The sequence below is a fragment of the Rhinolophus hipposideros genome (assembly GCF_964194185.1).
Source record: "Rhinolophus hipposideros genome assembly, chromosome: 5".
Taxonomy (NCBI): Eukaryota; Metazoa; Chordata; class Mammalia; order Chiroptera; family Rhinolophidae; genus Rhinolophus; species Rhinolophus hipposideros.
The window spans coordinates 93287059-93300578 of record NC_138051.1 but is presented as its reverse complement, the minus strand read 5'-3'; the positions used below and the strand labels follow the sequence as shown (position 1 = coordinate 93300578).

The 13520-nt window shown below is 39.8% G+C and overlaps 1 protein-coding gene across 16 annotated transcripts in view; it reads right to left on the bottom strand.

The window, feature by feature from the left end:
- The window catches only part of UNC79 (unc-79 homolog, NALCN channel complex subunit), a 248535-nt gene that overhangs the window by 115979 nt on the left and 119036 nt on the right, over positions 1-13520 (bottom strand). For all 16 annotated transcript variants that reach the window (XM_081050030.1, XM_081050029.1, XM_081050037.1 and 13 more), the window contains exons 18-22: positions 12169-12390; positions 9976-10203; positions 3909-4047; positions 861-940; positions 628-776 (exon numbers count right to left, since the gene is read on the bottom strand). In XM_081050030.1, coding sequence (XP_080906156.1) covers positions 628-776; positions 861-940; positions 3909-4047; positions 9976-10203; positions 12169-12390 — 818 coding nt within the window. The remainder of the gene's footprint in view (positions 1-627; positions 777-860; positions 941-3908; positions 4048-9975; positions 10204-12168; positions 12391-13520) is intronic.

Sequence of the window (13520 nt, the reverse complement as noted above, 5' to 3'; positions counted from 1 at the left end):
ATGGTTTTGTCACCAACTTAATCTGAACCAAACTTTTCCCTTTTTAATTACCTCATTCTCTTACATAAAAAATGAGGACAATATTATCCGGACTTACTTCCAGGAAGATTGAACAGCTATTTTAAGGTTCTCAGAAAGAACACTAGTATGTAAATCCAGGGCAATATTTTATTATTTTTCTCAAAATGCTGAGGTAGTCTTTTTAAAAATACCTTATCAGACAACATATATGGAGAGATTTTAGATGTCTGTTAGCAGTTCTATTTCATGTAAGAAATTACATAAATCCTTACTCAATTATACTACACAAATATTAACTTAGGACCTGTTGACATTTTACTAGGGTATGTTAAATTCTTAAGCCATCTAACAACTGAAAGGCATAAAATCATCCTTATTTCACCTTTTCCATTTTTACAGTATCTAGCAAAGAAAATTACTATTACTCATGTTGACATACTTAATAATTACACTAAATAAGAGAAAAGTAATTCCCATAAGTGATTAAAATGTCCTGGCTAAAAAAAAAAACATAACTCACATGAGTTGGTAAATCTTATTCTAATTTTTACAGCTAAAGCCTAACATATAAACAACAAAAAAAACCAAACTGTTAGGAAAACATACCTCGCAATCAACATATGATCTTGAATGTAGGCTAAAAATTCAGGATGATCTTTTCTAGCAATGTATAAACACTCTCCATGTAGACAGAGAATCTTCAGGCAATTGAGCATATTAAAAAGAATGTCTGGCTCTTCAAACTTAGCCATTTCCTATGCAAAGAACCACATGGTTACTGAGCGATCTAAAAAAGCAACGCTACCAAACCCAAACTTCAAATATTCCAAAAAATATACCTGGAAAATGGTGTATATTAGTCTCAAAGATACTGGAAGCTGTTGGTAGCAAAACTTTCTTTCAGTATCATTCTTTACTGCTGTGAAGAAAGAATTACCCAAAGGTTAGCATAACTCCTTCTCTCCCCCACCATTCATGAGTTGATCAAGATCATAAAACCAGGAGAAGTAAAACATAGAATATCTGCTCTTTTTTTTTTTGCATTTTTAAAGTACGTAATGTTTTTATTTGCTCTCCAAGGTAGCATCTATCCCTTCTATGATGAAAGTGCAGGAAACTTTCGAGATTTAGGATTCTCAGCTTCCATTTCCCACTGTGTAGCCAGCCCATCATATCTTGGGCTCGCTCAGCTCAGCCCTATGCCCCAAGGGCCACTAGTTCTGCTGCTACCAGGAGAGGCCTGGGGCCTGGCTAGGTACGCCTTCCCAACGTGAAGGGAAATAAGCAGGTGTTCAAGAGAGGTATTCAAGTTGTATTAGCACCTAAGGAGGGATTTGGTCCATAGACTCAGACAAAAAGGGAGTCTTTTCGAAGTTCAATATATTCAGATCAGAACCTGGCCTTATTTTCTTATGAGGATCTCTAAAACCTTTGCCCCTACGGTAGGGGGTGGAGGTCTATTGTACATGAGACATGCTAGAAAAAAGAATTCACAAGTTAACCAGCTGTAGAAATTCATGTAAATGTTTTCAAATCACTATTGCAAGTTTTGGCAATTCCTAGGATCAGAGACAATGGGCATCAAACCCTCTAGATGTATATACTTAATAGTTCATTGGGGAGTTTCCACTCTAATGTATTTTAATACTTGTTATCAGCACTTGACTCTATTTTGTCTAATGTGAAAGTTTTAAAAATATTTTTAGTGGAGGACATGTCTGACTGCTAGAAGAAATAGGCCACAAAATGCAGAATCAGGAAATACTCTACAAGGAATTGGAAATCACCGAGCATATATCGATAGACCACTCATTTATTCTATGACAAGCTCAACATCATCGCCTAATGGCCCACAAAGCAGACGCAGGATCCAGGCACTGAGTGGCAGAGAAGGCTCGTCTTGGAAGAAAATTAATGGAGACTTCCCTGAGGAGACAAATTATACCTATATCCTGCAAGATGGCAGAAATAAAAGAAGGAAAATGGACCAGAAGCTATGATGGGAGCCTGAAATCATGTTTGGGGGAGATGAGTAGAGCAAATGTTTAAACAAGTGAAGTTTATAACAATTAAGCAACAAAAAGAGTAATTTATAAAAAGAAATTGCTTAATTTTAACCACTGTTCAACTAAAATGTTAAATACAAATAAAAATGGCAACTAGTTGATTTGTGCGTCATCTTTGGTTTTAAAAATATATTTGTATAAAAAGAGTTCAGGTGACTGGATCAGTGGTGAAATCCTTGCTTCCTTTAGACATCAATGCAGCCTGGGCATGGGCCTCAGCAACCATAATTAATTCTAAGTAAACGAGGAGCCCCAGGTTCTGATCTCAACTCTGCCATTAAGTATTAATAGTTGTACAATATTTGGATTTCCAATTCCCAGACGCCCACCCCGGATACCCGCAGAATGGGGATAGGCAGGCAGAGCTTTCATTTGGTTTATGTTTCAATTCCTCAGATGATGAGATACTCCGTTACCATTTGACAGCATCATAAGCATACAGCCTAAGTTAGGAATGAATAATAGGAGCTACATCACCATAAGCAAGTTGTTTAACTCATCTGGGATGTATTTTCCTCATCTGCAAAGTGAGAAGGCTGAACTAGATCAGCAGGTTTCAAACTTCTTTACTGTGGAATATTTTGTTCAAAGAAAATCTTACTTAGAACTCCAACATATGAACTAGAGCAAGTCAGAGCAGTCTGGCTGCAGCAGGGTATGTAGCCTGAATCTTTATCGTTTACCAACGTCTTCCCACCAATTGCCACCTCAATTAAGGAAGGTCCAAAGGAAACCCACAGGGCCTGTGCAACCCCAAGTACACGCAGAAAACAAATGCAGTAGGTCATCTCAGGTGTTCCTTCAAAATTCTCGGTTTCGATTGTTCTAAATAATGTGAGCCGAGTTAATCACACTCGACTAACCATTTATACAATCAATGCAGAAGCATTTTGAAGTAATGATGCAGTTACCTTGATCTGAATAAGACACTCCAAGACCTACAACGAACTCCACAAAACAGTCACTTAACAATGTTTGGTGTTCACTGAGGGAATGATGCAGATTGCTTCCCAAACTTGGTTCTGCAGGTGGGCCTCCCAGGGGCCAGCTCCTAATAGTACAGGACAAGTGGAAGCAGGAAGATAACAAGCTACTCAGATTTGCTCTAGTCCTGTACAAATTCCCAGAGTGCCACAGAGCAGATACAGAAATCAGCTTTCCCAAAGACATATGGGGTCACATCTGAAATCCCAGAAACTCTTTCAGTGTGTGACGAGCTAGAGTCCAATTCCAGGCCTGCCTGCCATCTTGATGTCCCCAATTCGCACACACAGAGCCTTTCAAGCAAACTAGAAAGAGTCCATCCTTCCTCCTAGCTGTGAGTCGAGCCAACCAGCCTTAGACACAAATTGCACAGCTACACACCATGAGTCTGTCCAGAATCCTGGTCACGCCCCTGGATCGCAGAAGCTGCATGAGCTCAAGTTCCATCACCTCTGTCCCAAAATACTCTGCTTTGGCTAAATGCCCCGAGTGCCTGTCAAGATGTCAGCACATTCCGAGTCTGCCATCCATCTTGGTTCACAGCTATTTGTCCACAGACAACACAATACATAAGTAGGAAGGTGGTGCTTTCTCCACTAACACAGCAGGGTTTTGTTAATAACAATCTCCTGCTGCCAGAAAGATGCTCAGTGACTTCTGTCCCACTAGAAACACATCCTGGATCTGTGCATTTCATAATGTGCGAGGAAGTGGTGCATTAGCACAAGTCTATACTAAGGAGGCCAAATCTGAACTTGCGTGAGTCAGTAAGAAACCAGGGTTCTGAACGTTAGGCTTGCGCACACCGCCCTCCCCCAGCAGCCGGAGTTTACCTACCAGCGTGTTCCGCAGGTTCCGCGCGATTGCCTGGGTTCTCGCCATGCTTGGTTGCTGGATTGTCCTCCTCACCTTCAGGGCCTATGATAAACTCTGGTCTGGAAGAAAGGAGGCTATCCTCAAGGCTGTCTGTGGGCTCCTGAAACATACATGGTGAGCAACCAGATGAGCAGCCCTTTGGGGATATAAAGAACATTCTGCAACAAAGACTGATGGAGGCCTGCTGGCTCCCAGCCCTGTGCTGAGCCTTGGAGGGCACAGGCGCCTCCCTCAAAAGAGACTTGAGCTCATTTCCATAGTAGTTAAAGGAAATTTAGATCGGCTGTTAGGGAAACATTTTCATTCTCTTGAGATAAAGATGGAAAAAATCTCAAAAACATTGTTAAATCTTCTGAGACCTGCTTTCCCCTCTTTGCTTTAATCCCTGTGATCATGTCCCACGCACCAAGTGACTCCAATTCATGCACATTTTGTTCAACAACTACTTAATTAGCAGGGAATAGTAAAGGGTTCACAGCAATATTTTAAGATGCACATACCAGTTGTCTGGAGAAGTCAAATTATTAGGAGTAAGAAATTGCTATAACATATGAGTTAATGAGAGTTAGGTATGGCAACACAAGTGTCCACCAATAGATGAACAAAAGGACAAGATGTGCCAGGGGTGCCAAAAAAAGTATTCAAGTAGACACTTTGGTCAACGTTGCTTAAGCAGTAATTCACCGTAATCAGAAGTGTCTGAAGGTAACCACTTTGAGCACCTCTTGTAATTACAGAAGTCAAAAGTGACTTGTAGTCATCTTTCGTTATGGGTATATATTATTACAATTTTAATAGTTTTCCTTTATTAAAATGTGTATACATTTTTTGGCTATATATATATATAATGGAATATACATATTCCATTGTATGCACACACACACACAATGGAATAGTCTTCAGCCTTGAAAAGGAATGAAATTCTGATTCATGCTACAACATAAACGAAGCTTTAGGCTATTATGCTGAGTGAAATAAGCCACTCACTAAAAGAATAAATATTGTATTACCGTATTTGCCGGCGTATAAGACGATTTTTTGGCCCCGAAAAATATGCCTCCAAGTGGGGGGGTCGTCTTATACGCCAGGTACACTTCAGATAGACTGCCCATAGTGCTTGCCCCATGCCATAGTGGCCTCCCGATGCCCGCCCACTTCATTCCACATACCGTTCAGGCATCAGCAGCGCTGCTGGGTGTATGCTCGGCTGTTATGCGATTTTGCTGTTATGCGATTTTACCACACTCGCAAAATCGCACACAGCCGAGCATACACCCAGTATGATAGCGCAAAATCGCGAATCGCGATACCATACTGGGTGTATGGTCGGCTGTGTGCGATTTTGCGAGTGTGGTAAATTCGGGTTACCGTATATTTCTTTACATATGCATTGAAGATTCGCGATTTTGCGCTATCATGGTGCCTGTTAGAATGTTGAAGAGCTCGCACTTGCACACTAGTGAGGTCCCAGGGAGATGCTGATGCAAGGGTGGACCAGACTGCTATAGTGACAGGGCGGGCAAACAGGGAGCAGGGACCAATCAAATCAGGCTTTGTATACAGCCAACAGCCAACCACAATACTGCACCATTGTACAGTACAGCATAGAAAATGTCGACCAGTCAAACCCCTATCATCCCTATCATGGCACCAGCCAAAAGAAAGAAGTATGATGCAAATTTTAAACTGAAAGTTATTTGGTGTGTGGAAGGTGTGCAGAAGAGGGGGTAGTCTTATACGGCGAGTATATAACAAACTCTGTATTTTGAGTGGAAATGTTAGGGGGTCGTCTTATACGCCCAGTCGTCTTATACGCCGGCAAATACGGTATATGAGAGAGCAACAGTAGTCAAACACATAAAAACAGATAAGATGGTGGTTTCCAGGCACTAAAGGGAGAAGGGAACAGGAATTTATTGTTTAATGGGTACAGAGTTCCAGTTTTGCAAGTTCTGGAGATGGATGGCACAACAACATGAATATACTTAATGCTATATATATATTTATATATGTTATATTTGTATAAATATAAAGCAAGCTGCAAAAGTGGGTGAAGATTAAAGAGAGAGAGAAAACTAGATATGACCATTTAAAATATCTATCTCTAGATATCCTATTCCAGCTTTTTTCCTCCTTCAAGTTCCACCTTCAAATATCCTCTTTTAAAATTATCCTTTTTTAGCTAACACTTTAACCAGCAAACATTGTTTCAAGAATTATTTGATGGTGGGAATACAGATTGGTGCAGCCGCTATGAAAGGCAGGGTGGAAGTTCCTCAAAAAATTAAGAATAGAATTACCATATGACCCAGCAATCCCTCTCCTTGGTATCTACCCAAAAAATCTGAAAACATTTATCCATAAAGACATATGTGCTCCAATGTTCATTGCAGCTTTATTTATGTTGGCCAAGACATAGGAACAACCAAAATGTCCTTCGATAGATGAATGGATAAAGAAGTTGTGGTATATATACACAATGGAATACTATTCGGCAGTAAGAAAAGATGAAATAGGACCATTTGTGACAACATGGATGGATCCTGAGATTATTATGCTAAGCGAAATAAGTCAGATAGAAAAAGTAGAGATCATGTGATTTCACTGATATGTGATATACAAAACTGAAAACAACAAAAGAACAAGACAAACAAATGAAGGAACAAAAACTCATAGACATAGACAATAGTTTAGGGGTTACCAGAGGGTGAGGGAGAGGCTCTAGAAGAGGGTAAAAGAGGTCTAATATAGGCTGATAGAAAGAGAACTGACTCTGGGTGATGAGCACACAATGTGAGATATAGATAATGTATTACAGAATTGTACACCTGAAATCTATGTAACTTTACTAACAATTGTCACTCCAATAAACTTTAATTAAAAAATAAAAATAAAAAAAGAATTATTTGACAGCCAGCTCAAAGCAAGGAGGAGATAAAGATTGATGGCATGTAAGGACACCAGGAAGAAAGAAACAAGCACAAAAATGATGGTAGGGAGGGCTCTGAGTATCCAAGTTTTGTTGAGGTTGGCCCTATTCCTAGGTCACCAGGAACAAGACACTAAATCATATTATGAACTGAGTTTCATAACACCCGATATGGTGGTTTCCTGCTGCAGAGTGACTCTTCCGCAAACAGCCAATAACCCGTGCTTCTGGCATCATCTTCGGGGCAGCAGGGACTGGTGTCACCGGTCTTGATGACTAGCCTAAGCCTCCTGCTAGCCCATCCTGCATGTCCTTGTCCTCCACCTGTCCCAGGAGGAGAACCAAAGTGGCCGCTGCATGCAGTGGAGACCACGTGTTCTAAGACACAGCCCTCCTCATTGATGGACATTTCTCCTGTAAAACTTTGAGAGGAAACCCGAATCCTCTAGCTTCACCTCGAAATCCAGTATTTTAAGCACATGACAAATGTCAAGAGCACGGTGGACATGGAGGATTCTTTCAATGGCCCTGTTTCTCCACCTTTATGCTTGTTCATCCTTGTGTCATGGGTTGGTGTTGTGAAAACTGACACAAGATAGAGAGCGCACTAGGGACAGGCAGGGGCTCAGGACATCCTCCTCACACTCTCCTTCCCTTCCTGGAAGAGAAGTCTGCGCCCATGTAGCCACTTCTTCAGCTGATACTCTTCTTAAACCACAAACTACAATAATCCATGGTTACTACCATGCCCACGGGGCACAAGGCACCCCTAATTTCAGAATCCCCGGGACACATTGCAGTCTTTCGTTTTTTCTCTCTTCTCTTGACATGATCAACTATCCCCTCCTTTCCTAAACTATCTTCTACCTTGCTTTTGGAGTCATTGCTCTCCCTCAGTTTTTCTTTTGTGACTCTGACCTCTTCTCAATTTACTTCTGGTCTTCTCTCCCAGTTTTCCCTCTTTAGGGTTGGTCCTTCCCAAGATTCTAGCATTAGTTCTTTTCCTTTCTCATTCCACACCTCCTACCACAATATGCTGGTGACTCCAAACTTTTATCATCTTCCGATCTCTCTTAAGAATCAGATCCACATATCTGATGGTATGTGACATCCCCACATAAACATCTAAAAGGCTTTTCAATCCACTGTGTGTGAATGTGACAGCATCATACCCCACTCCTGCCAAAACAAAAATCACTTCCCCTACTTCAGTAACAATCTCTGGAAATGGCCACATTGGCATCTCTGAAGACAGAAAATACGCATTTGTCCTCAACTTTTCCATTCCTAAACACCAACGAAATAAGTGCTGCTGATTCTTTCCTGAAAAATCTGCCAGGCTACCCCTCCTCTTCATCACCACCATTGCGTTAGTTCAGGCTCCTCTATGTGCTTCCCCGAGTGGCCACACCAACCTTCTGATTTCCTGTCCCCAGTGTCCAAATCCACCAATCTCTCTTCCACTCACAAGATGAATTTCTCAAATTCATCAAATTGTATCACCACCCTGATTAAAATTCTTCAGGATTCCCCCACTGTTGCCAAGACAAAAATCCAAACTTCTTAGTTTGGTAGACACGGCCTTTAATCAATGAGAATATAAAACTGAGTCTGTTTTTCTCCACTCAGTTTTCACTACTTTCCCATTCTCCTCATTGCTCTAGCAAACTTGCAGTTCCCTAGGCATATCATTCCCTCCTTTTCTCTATACCATTTAAATAGAGAGTTTTCTGGGTCTCAAAAGTCCTGCTCTCCGACTGCCTTCATTTCATGAAGTCCACTCCTTCAAATACAAGCTCAGAAACCATCTGTTCTGGATCCCTGTTACCTCCAAGCTAGATTTGTTGTCTCTTCTCTGTACTCCCATGGCCACCTTGTTCATCCCTCTCTCATAATGCTCATCACTCTGCCTTATGGTTTTTCATTTACTTAAACATCTTCCTGAATAGACTCTAAGCTTCTTGGTTTTAATTTGTTTTCACATCATCTATTATTGTCACTGTTTTGTAGTCAGTACCCAATGACAACGTTAAAAGGCCATACTACAGGGTTGTCATTTTGCGACAGGTAGGACTAATGAGTTAAGTGGGCTGAAAGGTGTTTAAAAACTGAAAAAACACTTTACTGCATGTATACTATACCTCAAGAAACAATTTTAAGTCATTTTCTACCTAGACAAACGTTAGGGGAAAGGAAGAAAAAGAGAAGATGGCAAACAATGGCTCAAATAATTCAGGTACATATACATCATACCTATGATGGTATGAAATGAAAGTATTTTGGTGATGTGTGTGACTTAGATGGAAAGTAAGCTAAATGCGGGATAACTATTATATGGAGCAGTTAATACAGAGGGTGCCAAAGAAAAAGACACGCATTTTAAGGAAAAAAAACTATTACAAATGTAATACTCAATATGTAACGATAACAAAAGATGAATACAAGTCACATTTGACTTCTGCAATCACAAGAGGTGCTCAACGTGGTTACCATCAGCATTCAGACACTTCTGATTACGGTGAACTACTGCTTGAGCAACGCTGACCAAAGTGTCCACTTGTATACATTTTTTTTGGCACACCTAGTATATGTCACATGTTACCTGTTTATTTGAACAATTTTCTTAAAAAGCAGGAAATGAAATGAAGATTTTCATTGGCTGTTGATGAAGTTAATGCGTTTCACAAACTGGGTAACCTAGTAATTCTCAGTGTCCATATCCAATCTATTTATTCAATATTTGACATGTATGTTTTGTCATATTCACTGTTTTCTAAACTTTATAACTTTGTGATAAAAGTTATTTCAAAAATACCAGTAATGCTTTGTATTTATGAAAATCATATGAATTGGTGGGCTACCACCCTAATTCAAGACTCAAGAATTCTAACTCAAGAATTCTGTTTAATATAGCTCCATCTCACATTCCTTGCCAGGAGCCTGAGTTGGTAGGAGAAACAGGAAAACTTTCTTTTAACACGCTCTCATATATAGCCCAGCATGGAGCATAAGATAATACTAGAGAAAGACTCCATTTCCCAGCCACTGCAGTCTTTATTACCATTAGACATGGGCCATCTCACTTCTTCAACTGCTTACCACCAGCCGGCTTTCTTCTTTAGGAGCCAGTCTCTCCAGGAGCTCACAAGCAAGCTGATAGCAGAGAATACTAGACTGACATAAGTTACACTCAATTGCTTTTTCGTCCTTCTGGCAGGTGTGGGAGCCCCCCCAGGGGGCTTGGAAGACATTGTTTATAATGGAAATAATGTCCTTTGATAAGCTGTGCTCTAAACCCATCGTGATGCCATCATCTTGTAACTCCATCTGAAAGACACCAAAAAAAGACCAAAAAAGAAGGAGTTTGGTCCTTTTGTTCACTATTCCACTGGCACACTAATTGGGGATAATTTTCATGAGCTGACAACAATATTAAATTATTTAAAGACAACAAGGCTTATAGACGATGAATATACATTGATTTCCATGGATTCTTCTAAAAAGAATATAAACACAAAACAAACTGAAGGGAATTATTTTTGAAATCATGTATGGCATCTAAAGGGAGCTGTTTTTTAAATTTATCACTGTGAGATTTTACACATTTAAAAAATGCTGCTCCTCACCCAATGTCTAGATCTTGATTCATAAATACCGTTATTCGCCAAACAGAACCAGGATCCTTAGAGAAATGGCTGATTTCAGAGTTAGGGCTAGGAAAATATAAAATCAGCCTGGAATATCTTGTCATGCCAGAAATTAAGGAAGTGTTCAAAAAATGATGGGAATGTGTCAAAAGAACAAAGGAGCCAGCTCCTACTGCCCAAATATGGGACAGATATAACCATCATAACAAATAATCATAGTAACAGATGTTAACTCACTGAATAAAATAAGAATTCATGTGTATATGTAGGTATAAAGAGATAAACAAATAAATATATAAGTCGGAGAGAAAACTGTTCCTTCAGTAGAATGCCAGCTAATAAATGACAAGAAATAATGGAGATTAGAATAGTATCATTTGGTAATGGTCCTAGTAATAATCGATTCAGGCATGAATCATCCATGCATGCTAAACTAGTAGGTGAAAGTCTGATGAGAAACAGGAAATCTCATAGTCTTAAAGTGTCTCCTTGAAAGCTACTTATTAATTACAAAGGGGAAAATAGTGACTTTGTAGTAGAGAAACCACCTTCACCAAGTCATCACCACCAGTAAGGGGACATTATCATGTCATGTGCCTCCTGATATGATACACTGAAAAGGACATAACATGACGTCTGTGGTGTTACTGCCAAAAACGCTTAACCCAAATCGATTCATAAGGAAACATGAGACTCAAATTGAGGGGCCTTCTACAAGATAACAAGACTATACTCTTTAAAAAATGTCAAGAACATGAAAGATAAACAAGGACTGAAGAGCTGTCTGGATTAGGAAGACTGATGAGGCAGGAGAAATCATTGGAATAAGCGATGTTGGATCATGTCCTCGATTAAAAAAACACAATTTTTTTTCTTTTGCTATAAAGATGATTATTGTATCAATTTTAAAAGTGAATAATTTCTGTTAGTTAGATATAGTATTATAACAACATTAATTTCCTGATTTTGATAACGGTACTTGATTATGTAAGTGAATGTCCTTATTTTTTAGAAAATACACTCTGAAGTTTTAAGGATAAAGGGACATCATGCTTGCAACTGACTCTCAAATGGTTCATTAAAAAATTATACAATTCATACATACACCTACAGATTGAGAGAAAGACGTGAATGTTAACAACTGAAGAATTTGGGGGAGAAGTATGTGGGAAAGCTTTGTACTATTCTTGCAATATTTCTGCAAGTCTGAAATTATTTTGAAACAAGAAATTAAGCAGAAATGCTCTCCTGACCAAACCTTTTAAACTTCTCTTTTTAAATTACCTTCAAATATCAATTTATAAAATATGTTAAAAATCACTATAGAGTTGTACCTTGTTCTTCCCAACAATAGCATTACTCAGTTTGTTCACCAAATTTGTTCAACAGAATCAAATCTTATGATGCTGGGATGTTTCTAAAATTCATATCAATTCTCAGATGTCAACATCATTGCAGATATTCCTGTAAGTATTTTTCAGGCTCTTTAGGAAATCCCCAAAGGAGTCTGCAAAATGTCTTGCATGATGCTGTATCCTTTCAGAAAGTGTGAAGATGCCCAACACAGAGGGGAAAAAAAAAACCATTATGTAATGCTTTCCTCGTCCTTGACCTCCAAACTAAAGGAAGCTCATGCTTCAGCTACCTGCTTCAGGAGAAGATCAAACATGAGGATGAAACAATTTAGATTCATTTCATCATCTTCACAGTCAAAGTCAATAGTCCTTCCTCCTTGGTGTCCAAAATTCTTGAAAGGGCTACGAAATGGACTATGCATAGGACTCCGGAATGGACTCTGAAAGGGACTATGAAATGGACTCAGCATATTGTGCTGAGCTCGTCGACCAGGATCGGAGGCAACACTCACCTAGAGGAAAGAATATCGACACATGTAAGTGAACTTGCAGCGGCTCAAATGGCTGTGGAAAATATCTGGGGACTCTGTGGAAGGCATTTCCGGCTGTGACACGATTTCCTTTCTCAGCCAATAGCATTAGTACTTCCAAATACTATGGATCCTCTCAAAATATAAACATCAGAAATAAAATTATCCAAACTTCCTGTCTAGCTGTCAGTTGAATAAAACATCAGCTCCAGGAAGAATGAAGACAGCTGTCTTTGTCATGTTATTTTTCATCCCGTCAAACATTTCCAATTAAACTAAATTGTCTGCATCTACTTAACACCATAACCTGAAAAATCAGAACTTATGAAAGTAAAACATTGCAAGATAGGTTTTAGAATCATAAGCACAGAATGACATGCCTGGTTAAAGAAAAATGGCCTCTGGGTATCATAATTATTAAACTATCATGGGAAAACAATAGATGTCAAAATGGTTATTCACCATTTGCCAACCCAACCCGCCCCCCACCCCACTCAGGCCCTCACTGCCCTGCTCTGCCCTGCTCTATGCCCAAGGATGCCAAGGACTGAGTCTCTCCTGGCTCTCTCGCTGGCTGGCTTCCAGTTGTGTTCAGTCAATGGGAGGCACCAGCAGAAGCTGTGAAATTGGAGAACAGAGAGGTAGGACTATTTCTCCCCACCCCCTGCCTGTTTTGATGCTGCAGTCTCTCCATCACCCTACAGCTCTTCTAGACAGCCCTTCCTTATGATTTTGGATGCCAGTAGGCTCCAAAGAATTCTTCCCCTTGTTTCTGCAACCCTAGGGGTATGATGGTTTCCTAGTGAACAGTTTCTGGCCTCTGGGAGCCTCACGAACCCTTTTATTCCCTTAACCTTTCCCATAACTCTAGAGGCAGAGCCTCCAGCAAAGTCTCTTCACCTGAATCATCTGGGATAAATTCTGAGGCAGGACCCTGATTGATACACCTGTATATCACTCTGAAATCATATTTGCTCTCTTCAAGATCTCTTTAATAACCAGCAAGCTCCGTGAACACCATATTTAAAATAAAGAGTACCCCATCAGGAATCAGAATACTTGGATATCGATTGTGTTACCTAATGGCAAATCGCTTCGGTTCACTGAACCTC